This window comes from Ixodes scapularis, unplaced genomic scaffold, assembly GCF_016920785.2.
Source record: "Ixodes scapularis isolate PalLabHiFi unplaced genomic scaffold, ASM1692078v2 PGA_scaffold0__279_contigs__length_252992795, whole genome shotgun sequence".
Taxonomy (NCBI): Eukaryota; Metazoa; Arthropoda; class Arachnida; order Ixodida; family Ixodidae; genus Ixodes; species Ixodes scapularis.
This window is the reverse complement of record NW_024609835.1, coordinates 50688625-50711074: the sequence shown is the minus strand read 5'-3', so window position 1 is coordinate 50711074 and position 22450 is coordinate 50688625. Positions and strand designations below refer to the sequence as shown.

The 22450-nt window shown below is 42.9% G+C and overlaps 1 protein-coding gene across 1 annotated transcript in view; it reads left to right on the top strand.

Annotated features, from left to right (window-relative positions):
* Positions 1-102: 102 nt before the first annotated feature.
* LOC8025891 (integrator complex subunit 10) overlaps positions 103-22450 on the top strand; it is a 56870-nt gene continuing 34522 nt past the window's right edge. Inside the window, exons 1-9 of the mRNA XM_029978682.3 lie at positions 103-296; positions 1048-1115; positions 1187-1290; positions 5529-5585; positions 8231-8313; positions 12622-12703; positions 12817-12964; positions 14197-14440; positions 21776-21854. Of these exons, the coding sequence (XP_029834542.2) occupies positions 129-296; positions 1048-1115; positions 1187-1290; positions 5529-5585; positions 8231-8313; positions 12622-12703; positions 12817-12964; positions 14197-14440; positions 21776-21854 (1033 nt within the window). The 5' untranslated portion in view covers positions 103-128. The remainder of the gene's footprint in view (positions 297-1047; positions 1116-1186; positions 1291-5528; positions 5586-8230; positions 8314-12621; positions 12704-12816; positions 12965-14196; positions 14441-21775; positions 21855-22450) is intronic.

Here is a 22450-nt window from a genome sequence, read left to right as displayed (position 1 = left end):
TTAAATTTATATAGTGCTTACTTATTCATAAACATGTACACATTTTAATAAATATGTTGTTTTAGTTTGATGAGTATTTCTCTTGTTTGGCGAAACATTGCCACTTTGATGCTAACCTGTTGCTAACCATGACTGCCCGAGCTGTCATGGCTCCCGGCAACGCGATGAAGGAAAGCGAAACAGACGAAGAATATCTCATATCTATGGCAAGAAATTGTCAGAAGCATGATCCGTATTTTACAAAGTCTTGGATTTTAACGGCAAAGATGTTGTTTCCAGACAATTTCGGAATCCAAGTATGTCTTCTCCCGTATATCATCGGCCGGTCGGCCCCTGTTGCGCTCAATTTGATTGAACTTTGCGAGCAAATCTTTGATTTCTCTCACCGTAAGCTAGGACCCGAACATCAGAGAAGGTGCTGTTTCGCGATCAGTTTTATAATTTTCATACAAATTTTGATGTATGCCCTTAAGTCATTTGTAGTTGATACTGCTGCGGTGCGATCGAATCAAATTTGGGGGTTTTACGTTCCAAACCAACGGCGGGCATCTGGCACGCCTCAGCGGAGGACTGAGGATTAATTTGGACCACCTGGGGATCTTTGGACGTGCAACTTAAAGCTCGGTTGCACGTCCGTAAGCCGGCGCTTTGCCTCGGAGCATATCGGAGCCACCGAGGCGGCGGTGCGATGTTCGCTCAAAACACAAACTTCCCAGAGTTCACGATTGAGCTACTCAGTGCACTAACAGCAAAAAGGTAACAGAAAACCTGCTTAAATAGAAACCATACGGGTCCCAATCATTACTTCTAAGGCCTTTCCCGAATATGCAGGCAGTGCGCAGGCGAACTGATGCCGGAGAAAAAAATATATTACGGTGGTATTACACTTTTAGAGCCCTGTTTCTTTTTCTACCGTTGTAAAACGTTTTTCTCCTCCTCCAGTTTCGAGTTAAATTCATAATGGAAAGGCCTTTAACTTGTTTATCTGTTTTCAAAACTAACTTCGACTGCGTAATGAACTGGCTCGTGTATTTTGTATCCCTGCAGTATGAAGCATATTGCTTGGCCAAGGACAATTCGAACATTAAGGAGGCTTCGAGCTACCTTGAGGATATGTAAGTCTCTGGGGTTCTTCAAGACTTGCTCTCTAGCTGTCAACATCACCTGGCGTTTTTCGGTCTTCCAGGTTCAGAAAGTTCCTCACTGAACATCGCCTCTGGGAAGAAGTCTACAAGATTGCTAACGCTCTTCGAGCAGACTCGCTCGATGCAGAAGGTGTTTTCTTGAGAGGTCTGTCTGAAATGCCTTTTTGAGATACAAACAGAAAAGCGTTTAGTTATATTTAACTACCTTTTTACCATTTTAATCAACCAAATTAATCTAAAAAAAGCCATGAAAGCAGTCAAATTTGATAAGAAAAGCCCTAAAATAGATCCCTTGAAGAGCATCAGAATGATTGCCAATCTATTTCTACATTGAAGTTATCAAAAGCTCAACTCTTACTGTTTAATGGGATAATGTTAGGTTCTGAAACCTTTTCACCTTACCCTAGCCCCTAGCATTACATTTAAATAGGGTTGCCTCTCTGCTGTATGTTTATTTATGTAGTACAAGATGCTGCTCACTTCTCTTGCAAACTCTTTTAGTATTAACTCTTAAACAAATGGAAGCAAATTGTGTAAAGAGCAGACTGGTGCTGTCAGCAACTTTTTTCTATATTCTGTAGATGCAAGAAATGTAAGATAATTATGAACGTAAAGTCATAAGGCAGACACGGTACTCATGTACCGTGTCTTATCACGGTACATGAGAAGACGAGGAAAGGGAACGTTTGTCATCTGTGAATGATGGGTATACTTTAAATCCCGTAGAATGCCCACCCAAAATGAGTTAAGTGGTAAAAAGTATGGGATGGGCAATTTTTGGAAATGCAACAGCAAAATTTTATTAAAAATGAGTTATAAATAGGGTGTGTACTTTCCGGTGTTTATTTGTGAGAAAAATCGGCGGATGTTTTTCGGTGTTTATTTATTTTCAAAACACCGGTGTATTTCGGTGGAACGTCTCACGACGAGGCTAAAATCGGTGAATATCGGCGAAAAAAAGCGATTGATCACAGACAGAGAGTTCCAATTTTATTCACATAGTTCATACACTTCTTCTCTAAGAAGCAACTATTTCTCACACTTGGTTATTATAGTAGATGCAAGCATACTTTTATGCTTGCATCTACACGCAAGCAACGTGCTGCCGTCATGGCAGCACGTTCCTTGCGGTTCGCAACCCGCAATTATGAAAACGCACGCTCCTGTACGACACGGACGTTGGCAGTGTCTTCCAGGAACCACAGCAACCTCTTAATACATGGCTTGCACCGACATCACTTGGCCAGACACAATGAGGAAAAGGCACGTGAGAGCCTACCCTCCACTGTGCTAATTTTTCCACAAAAGGGGGCCATGGGAGACACTATGGGGAAAAGCGTATGAGAGCTTAGCTTCCACTGCGTTCACTAGACGCTTTTGACCCCCCGAAAGGAGGGCGGACTGACGCCATCTGAAAGCCATATACACCAACTCAACTCTCCTACGTCACGCCGCGGTGGTGGCGCGCCGGACACACTTCCGGTCTGGGGCGGTGGGCAGAAGTCGCCGTGCCAGACATGCATTCCTGTGTTCCTTTGGAAGAAACGAGACAAAAATCCTGCCTTTTTGTAAAAATACTGCGATGGGGGCTGTACCAAGAGAGTCTGGAAAGGTTTGAAGATCAGTTTTCATGTGTTTTTGCCCCCTCCGTTCGTCCGAGAACGTGGATAGTAGCCTTGAAAAGGGCAAACCAGACGCTGTCGAACTACGATTGCGTGTGCGGGCAACACTTTGTGGTCGCCAGATGTATTTGCTTTGTTCCAACATGAACGAGATAAAACCCCCAAGTTGTCCGGACCACCCACGGGTTCAGTGCGTCTTCAAATTCACACAGCCGCCTAATCGTTCGAACTTTCGTTTGCTCTTTCAAACTTGTCTGCTTTTGTCGTCTGCTCGTTCAAATAAAAGCGGCCCGTAGACCAAACTTTGACTCGGTGATTGCAATAAGAAGTAATTGCAGGCCTCCAAAGAGTTAAGTAGGCTCGGTATAAACAGTAGACACAAGATGTTGATCATTGGTACCGGTGGCATCACCGACTTGTTACGCTTGGTCTGTTCCCGCTTACAATTTTCAGTATCGACGTCGATCCTCGCCGCTACCTTCTACACTTTTGCAGCACGAGCGACGTTGCGATCGAAAATAGCTAGAAGAATCTCATCATGGTTTTGGCGTCCATTCTGCGGCTTTCATGCGAATGAATCGCCGCACATCAAATTATTTACGGAAAGTGTAGCGGCGTAACGAGCCTTGATAATTTCGCTCAGGCGATTAAAGTGACAAGACATTGCGATGAGGACGTAGAATCGACAATTCCAACGCGAAAAAGAGTATGCAGACTCACACAGACGCCGACAACATGACATTCGAATGGTTTGTTGACGCGAGACGCGGTGCTTCGTGCCCGTACTCCATTGCGCATGCGTTCGAACTGTCGTCTGCTCTTTCAAACTTGGCTGCTTTCTGTCGTCAGCTCGTTCAAACGACAGCGGCCCGTAAACCAGACGTTGACCCGGTAATTGCGATAAGAATTAAGTGCAGGCCTCAAAACACTTTTGAAGGTTGGTTGGAGTAAGTAGTCTAAACAGATACAAGAAGATGTTGATCATTATTGTTACCAGTGGCCATCTCCGACTTGTAATGCCCGATTCTACTTGCGGTTTTCAGTATCGACGTCCACCATCTCAGCTACGGTCCACGCTTTTGCAGTCCGAGTGACTTCGCGACTGAAAATAGCGAGCAGAATCTCATCATGGGAGTCAGGCTTTAGCGCCCATTCTGCGGCGTCCACGTGAAATGAATCGCCGCACGTCACATTATTGACGCAAAGTTTTGCCTCGTTAGTTTTGCTGAAGCCGCTCAAGTAGTCAGACATTGTTAGGAGGACGTAGAATTAACAATTCCAACGCGAAAAAGAGCACGGGGTCTCCCACCGACGCCGACAACAACGCAATTCAATGGTTTGTTTATGGGCGACGGCGGGCTTCTTGCCCACCATCCACCGCGCATGCGCGGCGCCGGTGGCGTCCGCTAGGGGCGCTCCGGTTTGTTTGTAAACATGAGTTGGTGTATATAAACACTGGAAGAATGGAGGATCCACGAGATAACACGTTTGACGAACCTCTACGGGGAAAGGGTTTCGCTAGGTCAGAAACTAGCAACGACCGGTGTTTTTCGATTTTAACCAGGGCGAAAATATTCAACCACCGGTGTTTTTCGGTTTTAACCGATTTTATATTTTCGTCACCGACGGATGTTTATCGGTGTCTTTCAATTAAAACCGGAAAATGCACACCCTAGTTATAAACACTAGGGAACCTGCTACAAACCACATGACACAGGAACTGATACTTCAGATCACGGAAGCAGCAGATTCACGTTTCATGCTGTCCCATACCCGCTACAAGCCTGCATGTCACGAAAACGGATATCATAGATCACAAGCACAGCAGATTTGTGGGTCACAGGGTGATAAACATATGGGAACCTGCTACGCAGTTGCTTGTTGCATGTACAGGTACCACAGATCATGCAGTTGATATGATTGCTGTCAGACATCGCATGAAGTCCAGCAGGAAGGGGGGAGGGGGATGTATTTGAATTTTTATGTTAAGTATATTTAACCAAAAAGATTGGATCGGCGATCTCTTGGGGGAGAGCATCATACATAGGGTGACCATAATCCTTGAAGTAGAAAACAGAGCACTCAAGTTTAAGGGGTTGCTAAAAAGAAAAAAGAAACTGCTACTAGTCGTTTGAGCATAGAATATTGTTCCGATTTCTGACAAGTGATGTTCATCACTGTTTCATTGTTGCCAAACTAAGATGTCAAATCCAGTAGGACTACAAGAAAAATCTTGCAGATTTATTGGCAGATGTAACGAGGGAAACTGCTCAAAATTGTGGGTGTATGGGAGGTAACATTTTAATAGCACTTTTCGTTTTATAAAATTACATCTCTAGGGAATAAGCATTCTTTTGGTTTTCTTCTATTGCTTAGTACTGATTTCTCAACTGCACGCTCGCAGGAAAACAGCACATGAGGCCTTTTCGAGTCAGAACGACGTGGCAATGAAAAATGAACCTCTAAAACAGAATGTCTGGTCAACCTAGTCATACAGGATATTACAGTATGTCATGCTCATAGTATAACTACCTGTCAGAGAGGGCTAAGAGCAGTGGTGTAGCCAGTGATTATATTCAAAGGGGGGGTGTTGTCCCACTTTCGCATGTTGTAGTCGATGTACTGTACAATCATGGGTACAGACAAAAAAAAAGTAATGATTTTTGGGGGGGGTTGACTTTTCAACCCACCCCCTTGCATATGCCACTGGTTCAAGGGCTGAATAAAATTATAAATGACTTTTTTATCTTTTGTTTTTCAGACATGTTTTCCCATCTACCAACAGCCTCACAGCATGACATCTTACTTTCAGTAGCAGGTACATATTCCCTCTTTGTTTAGCATAAAACAAGAGAAAAACTATTTTCTTTTTCTTACTACATATACCTGATTGTTCCTGCATGTCTCTTTTTGTTTCATACTCAGATTTTTTTTTTTTAGACAGTTTATATTTTGACAGTGATAAGGAAAGGGACATTTTAAAGAAATAAATGGTATAAGTGTGCAAACATGTTATATGATGCAAAAACTATTCTGATCATTTCCTATTCATTATGGTGTAACAATGAAAATCTGAATTGTACTCAGTACTGGGAGATATCTTGGACTGGCATTTGTCACATATCTGAGGATGATCGTGAAGCAGTTTCATTTGTGGTTAGCTCCTTTCATGCTGACTGTTCTGGTTCCTGTATTGTCAACATCATGCAGTGTCATATAAAAGTACATTGGCATTTTGTCCGAGTTCCAGACCCATATAGGGGGACAGAAATAGATATTCTGCAGGATGTTAATGATGAGCTTTTAAAAAAATACAGTTCTATAGGCTCTAGTCAGAAAAGTAAGCAAGTATGTTTTCTGTTGCACGTTCTGAGCGAGCATTAGCCATGAAATATTAGTGAAAGTATTGAGAAATTGTTTTTATAAAACAGATTTAAGAGATGTTGTTTGTGCTGCAGATGTTGCTGAGAAAGAAATACAGAGTATGCCTTAAAGGGGAGCTGGCAGTCATTTTTGGCTGCTGCAGAATTTTCATGGGAACTGTTTTTTTGCACCATACTAGCAACACATCATAAAGATGGTTGTAAGAGCCACCCCAGAGTTATAATAAAGGAAGAAAATTCTTGTGGCTGATGTAGTTGCAAAGCAGGTGAGCAAGAAGTACAGGACGCAACTAGCCAATTACCTGTGTCCTAGATCTGTTTGTTTGTGAGCAGTTGAAGCTTGTTGAACAATGCTACTGGTGAGCACGTTAACTAAATGCAGAATGAACAAGGAACCAGCCCAGGTGGCACATTGTTTCATTATGCTTTTAATTGCTTCTGGTTTTTGTTGTCTACATGGCAGCCATTAGTGCCATCAGCTACATTCTTTTACCACTATTTGTCATGTCTGTGTTGCAAAATGCTTCTTTCTCATGAGCATAATACAGTCGAATCTTGTTAATTCAAACTCTTTTAATTCAAACTTGGGGATAATTGAAACTAACATGCAGGTCTCATTCTATGTGTCTCTATGTGAGGAAACTCCCGGTAATTCAAACTTTGCTTTATTCAAACAAATTTTCGGTCCCCCTCTAGTATGAATTAACGAGATTTAACTGTATATCTTGTACCGGAGTTGCGTGGCTCAAACTTTACTTCACAACTTGCCTGCTGCAGGTGCAGCGTGCATCATTGCAGAAAAGAAGTAGTAAAAGATTTTAGCAGGACTCTTTTGAAAGTGAAATATAGTTTCCAAACAGTACTGAACCTTTTTTTACAAATGCCATTATTTAAGATACTCCTTCCAAGAAAGACAAGCTTATGTCAGCACTGCATGGTCTGAGGCATTATGAAGAACTTTCACGAGGCATGCTGCCAGAGGTGTGCTGGTGTCCTATGAGTAGGATTCCATATTTTCTAAGTTTATTTTTTGGAGTTTATTTTTTTCCGAAAATTTGGAGTTTATTGGAGTTCTTGTCTAATTCCAAAATCTCTGTAATTTGGAGCTTAATTTTGCAGTGTTTCCTATAAAAGAATTAATATATAACATCCGGGTCTAAACATAGGCTAGAGAAAGAAAAATGAAACGCGCTTATATTAATTAATATTTCTTTGGCTGGATTTGGTGTTGGTGCCATTGCCATTGGCAATACTAATTTGTCCCACGGCAAATTAGTATTGCCTCTACGTATGGCTTCGATAAACGTCGATATCTTAAAAATAAACTCCTGGAGGTATTCACTGGGAAGCACGTATTCATCCCGTCCTAATCCATGCTACCCCGCAGTCGTGCGAGGGGGAGTGGTAAATGATATAATAGGGAAGTTTCAACCCAGTTTTATGCAATCAGTAGGGTTCATAGCTTTCACTGTCACAAAAACACTACCCCTCATTACCCTTAAACACAAAGAGTATGGCCCATACTGGAAACTAATACAGAGGCTTTTGTCGTGACCCCAAAGTACGACGACATCTCGTCTTGAACCTTGACGAGATAAGGGCTAAGAACCTTTTTGTCAATGACCCGAGATTTGAAAAATGACTGTGGTGGTATTTTCCCGGGACCATTGACCCTGTGTGCTGAACAAACTTAATTGTAAAATAATACCGTCTCTATTTAGGTTCTTTTTTTTTTTTTGTCATTGGGGGCGGGGGCGGGGCGGGGCGGGCATGGCACATCAAAATTCGTAGTTTGTCGGAGAAATTTGAATTGACCAAAATTTTACCGGCGGGTGTTTTTCAAAGTTTTTCTGAGTTTTTCGGATTTATCTGAAAACACGGAACCCCGCCTATGAGACACTGCCCTTTATGCGGCACATTGGCAAAGGTGGTAAACATCCAGCTCAAGTATAGACCGGTCCCTTTTGATTTACTGCTATGGCACCGAAGTGAGTGCTCCACCCTATGGGGCCCTCTCAAACTGGCTGCTTGGGCCATTGAAGCGTTTTGTGTTTCCTCTGACTGCACAATATTCTTACAGAGCATTGCATGGACACTGCTGAGCATTGCCGTCTGATGCTTCTGCTCCTGCGGAAATTCCCGGAGAAAGTTGTGGAACATGGTGTGAGTAACGATAGTGGCTCTACAGTTCAATTCAATTCAATTCATTTACTCCCATAATACAAAATGGGCGATGGAGGCAGGAGAAAAAGCTGCAGAATTGCAGCTTTGTGCGGATGTTGAGGCAGTATCACAGCTGTACTTGTCTCGTGAATTTGGCAATTGCAATATTCGAAGCACAGGTCTTTGACTGAATCCAAATGAAAAATGAGAGTATGAGTTTTTACCATGTAAGCATTATCCTGGCGGCAACGGAGCTAGTTGTCTTGTGCTGATTACGTGGGTAACTTTTTGATGGGCAACTGATATAAGCAAGTTAGATGTGCTGCAATCATGATGAAGGCTGTTTCGCATGCTTGCTACAACTTATGAGCGTCTGCCCTCAAACCCCCTAAAGATAAGCCGAAAGAGCATACTGGCATTATTTATCAGGTGGAACACTCAGTTTCTGTATATTGCCCATTTTTGTTGAGTATCATTCTTTCTTTCTTGGCTCGAAAAACTCTTGACAATGCTATAAACAACCGTTTCTCATACACGGTACATACATTTGATCTCGCGAATATTGCAGAACCTTCGTTGTAGTGAAATGCAGTTTCAGGTTTACCTCATAGATGGCGCCGGCATGCCAGTGTTTTTTTCTCATCGTAAGACATTGCTAGAGCTTGGTCCAAAGGTGTCCTAAGCAAACCAAAGTGTGTGAACGGGCCTTGACACTCGCGTGACGCACAACATAAATTGATGCTCATGTGTTCCGCCTAAATCGAAGAAATTGCTGCTGTAAGTGCTTTTAGGCACTTGGACATTGATGTCACTATAACTGCCCCTACGCTTTGTTTCATTTAATTTTGGTCACTACTCCTGTCTGTGGTCACGTAGGGGTTTACCTCCTCTCTATCGCTGTATGCTCGTCGCTTGTGCAATCTTTGTGTAAATTTGTCATTGCCACTTCCAGTGGCTTGGCTTCTTGGTGAGATATGGAAGGGGCAACAGCAGACATTGAAGTTTATGTATAGGTGGTGTTTGTAACTTGCATCTTAAGAGTGCCAGGCTCTTCACGCGCCATTTTACGGTGGTTGTCCACTTGTGCCAGTTGTGTAATCTTAACAAATTTCCAGACACCTGTCCCTTGCTGCATTTGAAGGCTAAATTCTTTATACACTGCGACGAAGAGAGCTTGTGAATCTGCAGACGAATTGTTTTACGAAGGAATTGGCTATCTGGACTGGCAACCCAGTCGAGAGGGAGCCTGTCTGGTTGACGACAATGGCAACTGGTCTACCCAGTCACTCAATTGACCCAGCAACCCGGTGACAAATTTGTACTGTAAACTAAACTCTGCCCTAACCAGGTCCAGTTCAGTGGCCTTCCATTGTGCACACTAAACATATTGTGGCAGCACTAAATATAAATTGGTGCAAGCCATTTTTTTGTTCTGTGCGCGTGTAGTAAGAAGGTAGGCACGACTTAGTAGAAAAGTGGCGTTCGCACATGGTTTTTGTTTTCTGAGTGCACTCTCTGTGGGATTGCTTTGTCAGCAACAGTTGTGTTTTTATATTTTTGTGAAACGGTGTGCATGTTTGATCATCCTACCAAGCACTGTTTTGTTGATAAAGCTTAAAGCTGTATGTTTACTAGATCCCTATTGCTTTGGATTATATCGGGCGTCTAGCGTAAATCAAGTGCGATCGAAGAGCCAACTAATTTACCGTAGCTTCTTTAAACTTTGCGTATCACGGTGATATTGCCTTAGCTCAGAGCTAACTTCTTTCGCCAGCTTTCTCTGTATTCCATTTTTTCTTGTCTCTGTTATGGTTTGCATGCTTTCCAAGATTGACAAGCTTATTATGATAGTTTTTAGTCAGAGCAGAGGCACAGTTTTATCCGTAAAGAAGTTCCAGTGTTCTCGGGACTTTTCATTGATAGTTTCCACTGTCCTGCAACGCTCGTTGCAACGAGGATGCTGCTAATGTGCATGCACTCTGCTAGCCTGGTCTGCAGAGTTCCGGATGTCTCTGTGGGTTGTGAAGAGCATTGCGGGATGACAGAAGCGATCTATGAAAAGTCTAATCAAATTTTTTTTTTCAAAGTGCGCTGTATCATTTCAAGAAAATACTAATTTTTGTGTTTTGCGAGAAATAGATGTAGTTCAAATTGGTGCTACAGACTGATTTCTTGCTGACACAAAAGAGTCTCTGTAGGTTGTTTCCACCGTTGTGTTGCACTCTGTAACCTGCGACAAGATCCTTAACTTTGCAGACAAAGCTAGTGGCGTGCATGCACAGTAGTGGTGCCTTCCATACCTCGGCAAACCTCACTCATGAGGGCCCTCACTCACCCTCACTCACCCTCATCTTCACAGGTGAGGTGAGGGTGAGTGAGTTTCTGAACCAGGAAAATTCATGAGTGTGAGGGTGAGTGAGGGCCGTGAGGGCTGTGAGGGCGGTGAGGGCCGTGAGGGCTGTGAGGGCGGTGAGGGCCGTGAGGGCTGTGAGGGCGGTGAGGGCTGTGAGGGCCGTGAGGGCGGTGAGGGCGGTGAGGGCGGTGAGGGCCGTGAGTGCTGTGAGGGCGGTGAGGGCCGTGAGGGCTGTGAGGGCCGTGAGGGCCGTGAGGGCCGTGAGGGCGGTGAGGGCGGTGAGGGGTATGAGGGCCATGAGTGCGTGAGAGGCGTGAAGGCGGAGAGTGGCGCGAGGGCCATGAGTGCGTGAGTGGTGTGAGGGCGGTGAGTGCGTGACGGGTGTGAGGGCCATGAGTGCGTTAGGGCGGTGAGTGCGTGAGGCGCCCTTCAGATCGAGCATCTTTCTCAGCAATTTTGGTGTTAATGGCGGGTTGTTCTCTAGCTTTCCCTAGATCGACACGAATTACTGAGATCGGGTTAGGCTCGAAATAAGCAAGCAACTCGGAGCAATTTGAATACGTTTGAAGCGGCTGCATCCAATCAGGGACGCAAAATTTTCACGTGATACCTCGTGCCGGTGATGATGACACCGAAAGAATTGGTTCTGGTTTTAAATCGATCGTTTTTTTTGTGGAAATAAACTGTTTCAGAAAGGTGCATTAGTATTCTTAACGAGATTTAAATGCATAAAAACACGTTTATAACGCGTAATTGTGTCTAAATAGTGCAAGAAAAATAAAATTTTATGATGACGATGGCAAATTGCAGCAATTGGTTGCTGCGTGTGATCGCGGACGGCCCGTGTTGCTGGTGTTGCGACGTAAAGTTTCTGGGTGAAATTGCCCCGTCTGAAGCTGGCCTGAGTGGCGTGAGGGCCATGAGTGCGTGAAGGGTGTGAAGGCCGCAAGGGCGGTGAGGGGCGTGAGGGCGGTGAGTGGCGTGAGGGCGGTGAGTGGCGTGAGGGCCGTGAGGGCGGTGAGTGGCGTGAGGGCTATGAGTGCGTGAGGGCCGTGAGGGCGGTGAGGGCCGTGAGGGCTATGAGTGCGTGAGGGCCGTGAGGGCGGTGAGGGCCGTGAGGGCGGTGAGGGCCGTGAGGGCGGTGAGTGGCGTGAGGGCGGTGAGTGGCGTGAGGGCCATGAGTGAGTGAGGGGCGTGAGGGCCGTGAGGTTCAGTGAGGGTGAGTGAAGGGCTGAAGGTGAGTGTGACTGTGAGGGTGAGGATGAGTGAGGGGCTGAAGGTGAGTGTAGCTGTGAGGGTGAGGGTGAGTGAGGGGCTTAGGTGAGTGTGGCTGTGAGGGTGAGGGTGAGTGAGGGCGACCTAAAATGCCGACCTCTGGTGCCTTCATTGTGACGAGCTCGGTGGAAGATAGAAATCGGTCGGTGAAACTTCTCTAATATTGGGATTACTGGTAGCTTGGCAACTTTTATCCACTAAAATTAGGGAAAACAGACAAAAAATTTGACAATAAGTTTTTACACCCTTTGTGAGACTAGTGTGCAATTTATTGTGTCATTTTTTCACAGCTGTAGACATTGCAGCACAACTGCAAATATGCAATGTTATTGTTAATCCTAGTGATTAAACATCCTCCCACCACTATCATTAATAAGCAACTGCTCCAGAGCTTCTTTAAAAAAGGAATTTTTCTGATACAAAATTGCTTCAAATAAGGTCTTCTCTGCTTTAAGAAATGCTCCAAACCTTGAACTGGCTGGGCCACCAGTGGTTCTAGTCCTTTCTTTTCCCAAATCTTATATGTTCTATGCATAAAATTTTTCTTACAACTACTTTTTTTATTTGCCAGCTGGGAGTGGTCTTAGTGAGAAAGATTATGTAATCTGACAAAATTTATTTTATCTACATTGAACATTTGGAAGAATGGTAACCTAATCAAGTCCATACCTTTTAAACAGGTGAAGCTGATTGACACATTGCAGATGGCTGAAAAACATGGTCACTGTCAAACTCCACTAAACCAGTTCAGGAAATTGTTGGGTAAGTTTACTCAGTAGTGCGCTTCATTTTCATGTAATATTGCTGAGGGATCTACAAGTGTGCAACTGCAGTGCTAATTAATATGCCACTTTATTTTTATTTTTTTTTTCCAGTTTGTGATGTGGCACCACTTGTTTTGAAGCTTGGTGTAGACCTTCCCATCAAACAAATGTACAGACTTATCCACAAGTGTATAGAGTTCTATACCGTGTACATACATGCACCGAACAAAGCCAAGCTCGACCTCTCTATGAAGCTGAGGTAAGCATTGTTGGAAGACTGTCTCGATTGACCCTGAGCTTTGAGTTGTGGACTTTATCAGCTAAAGAAAAATGTGGAAAAGTGAAGCCTCAGATGCCTCTCAATGTGTACATCATAAGTGTCTGACCTGACAGATTTCACTGAATGAGATGAACGTGGGTTGAGGCTTCCTCGCACTGCTCATTATAATTCCTGATATTGTGTTTCTGTACTGTATAAACAGCTTTAGCATTTGCAACAGATCCCTCTGTCCATCAATTCTACACTAAAAAAAAACATTATTTTAGAATGGGGACAAAGGTATACATACTTTGCTTGCATAGCTCGGAGCAGGTTTCTCAGTGTCTACAACTTATACCTAATAGGTAGTATGAAAATGAAACTCAAAGCAATATTTTTAAAAGCTTTGTGGCTGGAGGAGGTGAAATCTGATCAAGGAGTATTTCTTGTGAGATTTCTTTTTTGAGAAGAGCACTCAAGAATAAAATCTTGTGGGGACCCTACTTTTACTGAAAGACTTAGCTCAAAAGAGATGTCTCCTGAAAAAGTGTCTGAACTGTCTATCCTGAGACTCACTGCAATATTATTTTTCGAGTTTTTTCTAGCATCTCCTGCTACATACACTGTACGACACCGCCAGCGTTAATACGACGTTGGCACTTTCTTGCACCAATTTTTACTACTTCAGTTAAGGTGTTCACCCATTTGCGTCGACTGCATTGTGCTGCGTCGCGTCAGGCAGTGCAGTGCCTCCCCATTGGCTCGTCGTAAGGGTCGTTATAGCAACAGCTCAACGCAAGCAGTCTTAACGAAGTAAAACGCAGTCAAGCAAGCCTCTAGACCCCGAATGAGGACTTTCTATCATAGTTTTTTTTTTTTGGCAGCCATTTAATTCTAAGAAAAATAGGGGAAAAAAAAAACGGCAATCGCTTGTTTGTGCTAACAGTGTTGACAGTGCACCTTCATGGGAAGCATATGATGCAAGAAGGGTAAACGTTCATTTCCCCTACAGCTGTATGCCAGCTTTTGCTAGGAACATGCTGTCACCAATATAAGTTGACAGTCTAGTTAGTTGAACATCACAAAAGCAGAGCGAAAGACAGAGCGCACGTGGAAGACTGGAGAGGATAAGTGCTTCGACTTGTTTTTGAACTGTTTTTGAGCTGTTGTTTCCAAGCTCGGTGCGATGCAGACCAGAAGCTTCTTGCCCCACTGTCCACCTAAATTCCCAGCCCAGAGGCCGAGGCCGGCAGCCCCGAGGCCGACCTGTGGCGGCAGCTGCTGTCTTTCGTGGGCCTGGCCAGCCACAGGCTCCACTGGGAGCTGGCAGACCTGGTGTCGGAGCCCGGGTCGGCCGGCGTGTCAGACTCCCAGTGGCAGAGACTCCATTCTTTGGTGCTGAGCAGGCCCAACCCTGGAGTGGACTACCCAGGTCCCCAGGAGGCAGAGGAGGCGCTGGCCAGCCGCCAAAAGCAGGCACGTGACTGCCTTGTTCACGAGACGAGGAGCAAGACCAATATTTATTGCTCTTCTTTACCGATCGCGAAGTTACCATTCGCGCATTGCAGTTTCAGAGCTGCCAGTCCTCATGCTCCTTAAACAGTGGTCTGCAATGAGGAGTCGTAAATCTCTCCAGGGGTTGTACGGCGGTCTCCCGGACCTTGAAGGTTTTATGTCAGAAACTGAGTGTTGAACCGGAACCGAATCAAACCGAAATCTTTGCCGCCATCTTTGAACTGAACCAGAAAAAAATTTAACAGTAACCGGTTCACGGTAATTTTTATTCTTTTTTTTTATTATTATCATAAAAAAAATATTTGAGAATAAAAATTGGCAGCTGTATTTCTATGTATTCATCAAATCATCATATATGGAATTGCAATGTATGAGCATTATTGCTTTTCGTGGCGCTTTTGTATTGGCACTATGATTAATCGTGTGTCAAATGGCCACGTGGCGTCATGGTGTCAATAGATGCTGTCGAGTAATGTCACATTACAAGGCCCCGTGACGTCACAAGACTCACTGCGTCAAGTCAATTTAAATATAGAACGTCAATTGATTTATTAGCGTTGTTGACACCGTGACGTCACATGACATCACGACTTCGAACCGCGAGTCGTGACACTGTGATGTACTCGATTGTCATGAGCCCGAGTCGAGTTCCTAGGTTTGTGACAATTGGCATGGCCAAACATTCGGGCAATAGCTCTCGTTAAATCAAAGATTGAATAGCCAAACTCTAACTATGTCGAAGCTCAGCCCATGCCAACACGGCACATGACTATGGTGAACACTGACAGAATATAATTAGCGTCATATCACGTGGCCGCTTGTTCTAATTGCGAGTTGAAAAGGGGAAGGCTGTTTTCTTTTTCCTTTATTTTTTTTTTTGTGCCTGCCTTTCCGCAAAGTTATCGAGTTATTTTGCAAGTTATTAATGTCACGGATTAGTTCTTAGCGGTATTTACTGAAAGTACAAAAATTGTTGCGCAACTCATTTTACATGTAAAGTCGCTGACTGATTTTTTGGACTTGGAGGGCGCCACGAAATTGTCCAAATAATGATCATTATTTGGACAATTTCGGAGCGGTCCGAAAAATTGTGTTCAGCCAAAATATCAAATTTTCACCCATATTCCATTGCGTTTCGTCCAGTTCTCGTGCAACTTCTGCTTTATATTGGTCTCTTTTCACTTGTTTGTTGATCTGTTTGATCACGGTGCTGCACTTTGTCGGTGCCTTCGTTGGCACAAACAACGAAGTTGAAGTTGGTGCCATTTGGCACTATTTGGAGATAATGTTTAGTCCACCAAGCTCGCTTCACTACTAAGCCCATAGGCAAAAAACCTTTGCGCTTCAAGACCACAAGAATTGCAGACAGCCGCTCTTCTGGCGGTCGCACTCAAAAAACGGGGGCCACGAGAAGAACTAGAAGAACCATAAGTATGGGCAGACGGCAACCATGTTGGCTATAGGGGAACCGGAAAACTCGACTGTAGCCTCAGCTCAATTTGTTTATTGCTTAAGACGTGGTATCGAGGCTACAGGGCAAAATCAAAACAACCAAATTGGCGTCAACATAATCACACAAATTGTGTCTGAAACATTAAGCAATGAGCTTTAAGGCATCCGAAATTTCGGTCAATGTTATACATTAATTCTATGGGGTGAGTGACGGTTCGGCGAAACTCCCGAATAATCGGATGTGTCCGGAAATATCGGCGTCCGAAAAATCAGTCGACGACTGTACACACTATTGAAGCACCCAAACATGTTTTCGTTTTTGCTGAACTGCCTCAGAACACTGTCCCCGAGAATAAAAGCATTGAAAGGACTAAATGTGACTACAAGTGCGTATGGGAGGGATACCTGAAAAAAAAAATCCCCTCACAGGAACAGCTGAAAGTTGGCATCCACTCTAAGCCTCGCAAGAGCGTCATTCTCGAGGTCTTCCCCTAACCTCGACCAACCCCGTATTTTGTTTAAACTTAACAGTTTTTGGATGCAAAATAAAAGCAATGGAGGATTGCTGTTAACAAGTGGCACAAATATAATCGTTGAATTCACACCCCCAAATGGAGGAGGGAGTCCCTCAGGAATGAAGCATATTTTCTGGAGGAGCAACAAAAAAATAAAAAGGGAGGTTGCTTTAAAAACATACTTGTGTAAAAGTTCTTCTGCCCCTCATTTTGGGCACATACCAGAAAGCTTGGCCCAGGAAACTACTTTGTTTGCAAAAGTGCTCCTGCCAGAAAGCTCGCTTTCGTGGTGTCAGACGCTCGCGCCATTCCTCATGACGCTGCTCCAAGCAAAAATAGTTTGTTTCTCGAATACACGACTTGCACTGAGCGCAAGCTTTCTGCGGCGTGCATTTTGCACCACTGGATCTGACTTTTTCAGCAAGAACAAATCGCAGTGACCACCAGCATGTAGTGCGATGACAACACGTGCAAACAGATCAGTGTCCTGGTGAAATGTGATGTTCGCAACACTAGCAAAAGTAGGTAGATGTCCAAAGTGTCAAACTGTTCATTATATATACTAGTGTTGCGATGATATACGGCAGCCTATTAAAAAGGTTGGAGCGCATGATTGATAAAGCATAGAGTTGTGAAGAGATGGTCCTAAACAAGTGCACATAAAACCAAGTATATCATTAGCCTCCCGAGGCAGTATTTCGCGAAGTTTCGAACTCGTGCAAGCCGATGCTCAAATGTGATTTACGTTGGGATTATAATAATATTTGTCTGTCCTTCGTGCTACTTATGTGTAATTAGGAACATCACTGCATGCATCTCTATGTATTTCTTTTTTGCAATACGGCACTGTGTGTGGGATGGTTTAGACGAACACCATTTATTATCTCTATCTTTCTGCACATTTCGTGTATTTGCCTTCAGGTCTATAATGTGAGCACAAAGTCTTTTTTGGTATACCCCGCGAACCGGTGTTTCACACTGGCAAGCAGCGAACAGAAAACCTTGTTTCCGCAGGCTCAAGAGCTGGCATATTTTCGAGTGTTGTCCTCCTGTGGCGGTCTCAAGTGGCTATGTGAACTTCGTACAGTCAAATTTATGGATAAGAAAATATATATTTAATTACTGACTGAAGGTTTTACAACAAAAATTAAGGGCCAATCACCTTAAAGATATACACTAAAATCTCGTTATAACGAAATGGGATATAACAAACTAATGGATATAACAAAGCAATCATAATTCCCCTTGTTTGCTAAAAGTGGGAAGAAATGGACAGTGGCTATAACAAACTAACGGTTATAACGAAATAATTACGACCGCTCCTTCAACTTTGTTATAACGAGGTCTTACTGTACATCATAAGTAAATGCACCCCAAACTATCTGAAATATGATCTGCAAATCTTTTCCAGCGTTTTTATCCTCTGTAGGCACGCATATAATGTATTTTTGAAAGTCCTAAACAAATTTTCGATTTTGAAACTGATTTAAATAACTGTTCCTGGCACGCATATAAGTTTTCAAACATATAGATGTCTGTTATTGCCTCTTTTATGTGATGAACAGCAACTTTATGTTTTTGTGGATTAGGTAAAAAAAAGTACACAGGGGCACAACTATGACCGTAAGAAAGTGATAAATTAGGTAGCTGCCATGTCAAAACACTACTTTGTTCTGTTTAACAATAAATCACCAATTAGCAAGGGTGATGCTTATTTACAAATTAGATTGACTGGCATCTTGTCAAGAACAAACCTCAAGAGCCAGGTTATGCCAGTTTATCCTGTATAAAAAATGCACACTTGTATACATACTATTTTAGGTCAAATTCGATCTGGGTATGAAGGTGCGTATAGATTAGACTGAACAATTCAGATCACTTCTTTCTGCATGATTCTTCGCGGTGCTGAGTGTCAACAATGTTGGTTAGAAAAACAAGAATTGTGATTGCTGCTCAGTGTTTCTATAAAGGGTAGATTGAATGGGCTTGTCCTAAAAGTTTTGTGACATCTTGAAAATTGTCCTAAAAGTTTTGTGACATCTTGAAAATAATATTGCGTTTAGCTCAGTTGTGTTGTCCTCATATATATTGTGAGACATATTTTGAAAACTATGTTCAAAATATATATGGCGATGAGGTGTCCATTGCATGATTTTATGCCTTGTTATTCATTCCTTAGTTCAAGAGCACGACTACGATTCAGTTTTTAATACTGCAATGTAAAATTCTTCCAATCGTGGGTATTTTAGGCCACCTGCCTCACTTCATGACAACCTTTCGATTTAGGTCAAATGGGTGTAGGAACAAATGGTCCCGGAACTAATGGTACCGGAAAAAATGGTCCCGGAACAAATGGTCCCGGAACTAATGGTTCCGGAACTAATGGTCCCAACTCGAAGGTAGGAAAAAATGGTCCCGTAAGAGGATTGTTTTGAAACTAAAATATAGCATGCAATAAACTTCATCTGTCATGCAATCAGTGATTTCCTGGTGGAATGAAGTATTTCGTCTATATTTTGAGGCCGGTTACTTTTAAGAAAGTGGTCGGGTACTGAACTTAATTTCATTCAAAATCGTCAGAATATTCTCGAAACGAATACTGTCCAACAGCTAAACGTTAATTTTGTGACCTTAAACGATATTATAGGAGTTATTATGGGTCCATGTCACATTTGTGAATGTCGTTTTATCAAACAGCGACGTTTGAGCGAATCGACGTTTTAGTGAATAACAGGGGCGCGTGTTAACCCCCCCCCCCCCCCGCTGCGCTTACGCCGTTTGCGGCGACAGTCTGCGGCGGCTCATTACAAAAATGCGAACCCATTTGGCGCACCCATAAACGCCGATTCGCGGCGGCCGACTATTTGCTAAAGTGTCATTCGGTGAAACGTGGGCGTTCGCTAAGACGTCAGTCGATCAAGTGCCTCCCCCCCTCCCCCCCCCCCGCTCCCCCAGTCATACTGCTGAAGCCATGAAACTCGAATTACTTCCAGCTCGTCATGACGCGTAGTGTTAGTACACATATCGAGCCGAGCTCGATGCCTTTATACATGCATTATGTTTCCAAAGCGCAAAACGTTTCTGAGCTTCCTAGAAATATATAAAAACCGGTCGAGTTCGTGCAACCGGCAGCCTCGAAATTCGGCGAGTGTTATTGGATTTTATTGGATTTATCCAAAAAAAGCAGAAAACACATTGGCGATATTAATCTGGGACCACTTTTTCCTAGTTTGTACTTGGGACCATTAGTACCGGGACCATTTGTTCTGGGACCATTTGTTCTGGGACCATTTGTTCCGGGACCATTTGTTCTGGGACCATTTGTTCCGTTTCCCAGGTCAAATATATGTGACGACGTTTTGAATGTTAATGTAGATTCTTTTTCTTTTTTTTTTGCTGTTGCTTTGAAATTAAATAATGCAATGTCTTCTTTTTGGTACCAGAAAATAAAAGTGGATTGTATGAACGATAAAAAAAACTATATAGTTACTCATTTTACGGCGGAAATTGTGCCTGTTGCCCAAAACAATGCGGAAAATATAGTCTCAGTTTAGCGGTTCAAGCCAGTTCGAACCTATTTGAACCTATTCAAACCTTTTTGAACCATTATTTTTGCTTTCTGGAAATGAACCGGAACTGAACCGAAAGCCATGAACCCAAACCTGAACCGAACCAATAAAACTTTCGGTTCGACACTCTGGTCAGGAATGTATTTAATGTAGTGGGAGTTTGTGTAGCTTTTCAACCACACGGCTAATGTCGCATTCTAAAGGTTTCAATGCATGTATGTTTCTGCTGGGCGTTGCTCGTTGATGAGCTTCCTGATGTCCAACACCTCTGCACATACTTACCTGCAACTTCGCTGGCAGACTTCCAGACTATACAGTCGTTTGGGATGATAGGAATGATTTTAATAAAGTGAATACAGACAAGAAAATAAAGTAACAAAACTTTAGTAAGTTACAGAGCGTGAGGTATGGGCACTCTTGTCCCCGAACCCTAGATGGAGGGTCTTCCTGAAAAGTTGGTCTCTTTTGGCTTCTTGGTCTAGACCAGGGGGTTCCAAGCTTTTTGGCTATGGGGTCGGATTAGCAATTCGTCGCAGCCTCAAGGGCCTAGGAAAGAAAGAGTAATCATAAACAAAGAAAATCTTAATAAATGAACTTAGATAAGCATTTAAATGCAGAAATAGATGTTAGAGTAAGTGGTATTAAGGAATCCCTAAATGGGTTAATACAAATGCTTGAATTTGAAATTTAATATTTAGCGAATGATGATATTACACAACATGTGCTGCCAAATAACTCACCGGTCATTAATTAAAGCATGTAGGAACTTTGGCACATTCACGCATTGCAAAAGACTTATGAGAATGATAAAACTAATCTGACAATATGTAATAGTTGCAACGGAGGTAACTGAGCACAATGGACATGAGAGCACAATGGAATTTTAACATAGTTACACAGACACAAAGGGACTAAAAAGATTAGGGCTGGTATTGATGAAGTTTAATTAATAATATGGCAAGAGGACACATGTTACGATACAGTTTCTCTCATCTTTCTGGTATTTTAGCTTGCGCATTTGGAGCGCGTCGTGGTGCCATTTCTTTATGCGCACTTCTTTTTGTACTGATGGCAGAGGGTGTGCTGGAAGCGGGCCGCGGGCCGGGCTTCATCGGAGAAAACCACAGCCAGCCGCAGGCCGGTCAAAAGACTTCTGGCCCGCAATTTGGGGTTTGGAGACTCCTGGTCTAAACTGATGAACGCTGCGTAGATCTATATTTGGCTTTCAGCGAAGCCCCTTTCCTCGTAAATGTAAATGAAGTCTAGATCTTTTAATATTTTGCTATTTCCAGTTTTTTTATAAGGGGGTTCGACTGTGTATGGGCACAATAAAGAACTGGACAGACTTTGGTTAGGTTACTCTTCTAGTACTTCTCCCTTGAATTGCACATACTTTCAGAGCACTGTAACAGTTTGGGTTCAGATAAAAACTAAGATTATGTTGTTAGGCATGTGGGCCCCATGTTTAGAAATCATACAATCAATGTAATGGATTAGAAACTAGTATGTAATATTGCAAGGGTGGGAATTGTGGGCTGCAGAATATTTCTCATATGGTGGATGAATCTGTCACATGAATCTCTTGTACAAGTGGCAAAGGGGCAATAATGCTGTGTGGGCTACCACTTTTTTCTATCCACCATTTTCAACCACTCTAGTTTTAGATTTACGGATATTCAATTTTGGATGTTTCAAAAGTCTTGCAATCATTATTAGTGCTATGTGTGCCTGGTATAATATGGGACTCTTTCACTTTGCAGGTCTTCTACTGCACAGTTGTGCTCTTTCTTCATGCACTCTACAACTACGGAAGGCACATAAATCCTTCATGGTTCCCAGGTGCTAAATCATTTCATCTTCTGTGCCATTGTGTTAATATTCAGTCATTGCCTCGTAGCATTGATTGGTAGAATCACTTGTACCTGCACAATATAATTTATTGTTCAAGGAATGTAGTTGAGTTTGAGGAAAACAAAAGCTACTTGTTTTGGGCAATTTTTTAGCTGAAACAAAAGATAAAATCATATTTTTTTTTAATTTGGTTTTGATCTGGCCTTTGAGATATCTGGCCTGAAAGTAGCGGCAGAAAGTTATGCCTATTGTCATGGGTCTTTTGAGTTTATTTACGGACAGAGATGCCTCTTCCCCAGTTAATACATTTCTCTGTAGGTATTTATATATCAGGTGCCGTGCTTTCATGGCTAGTATGCCACTTTTACTTTATATATTGATAAATTGGTCGGCAAAAAAATCACAGACTTTGGTATCTGCAGCTTTTACTGGATATGCTCATTAGTAATAGCATATCACCCGAAGGCTATAAATAAAACAAATAAGTTGAATTACCTACAGTTTATTATTACAGCGAAGCTATATACAGTGCAACCCACATATAACGATGTACCGCTTATAATGATCAGTTTCTAGACCGGAAA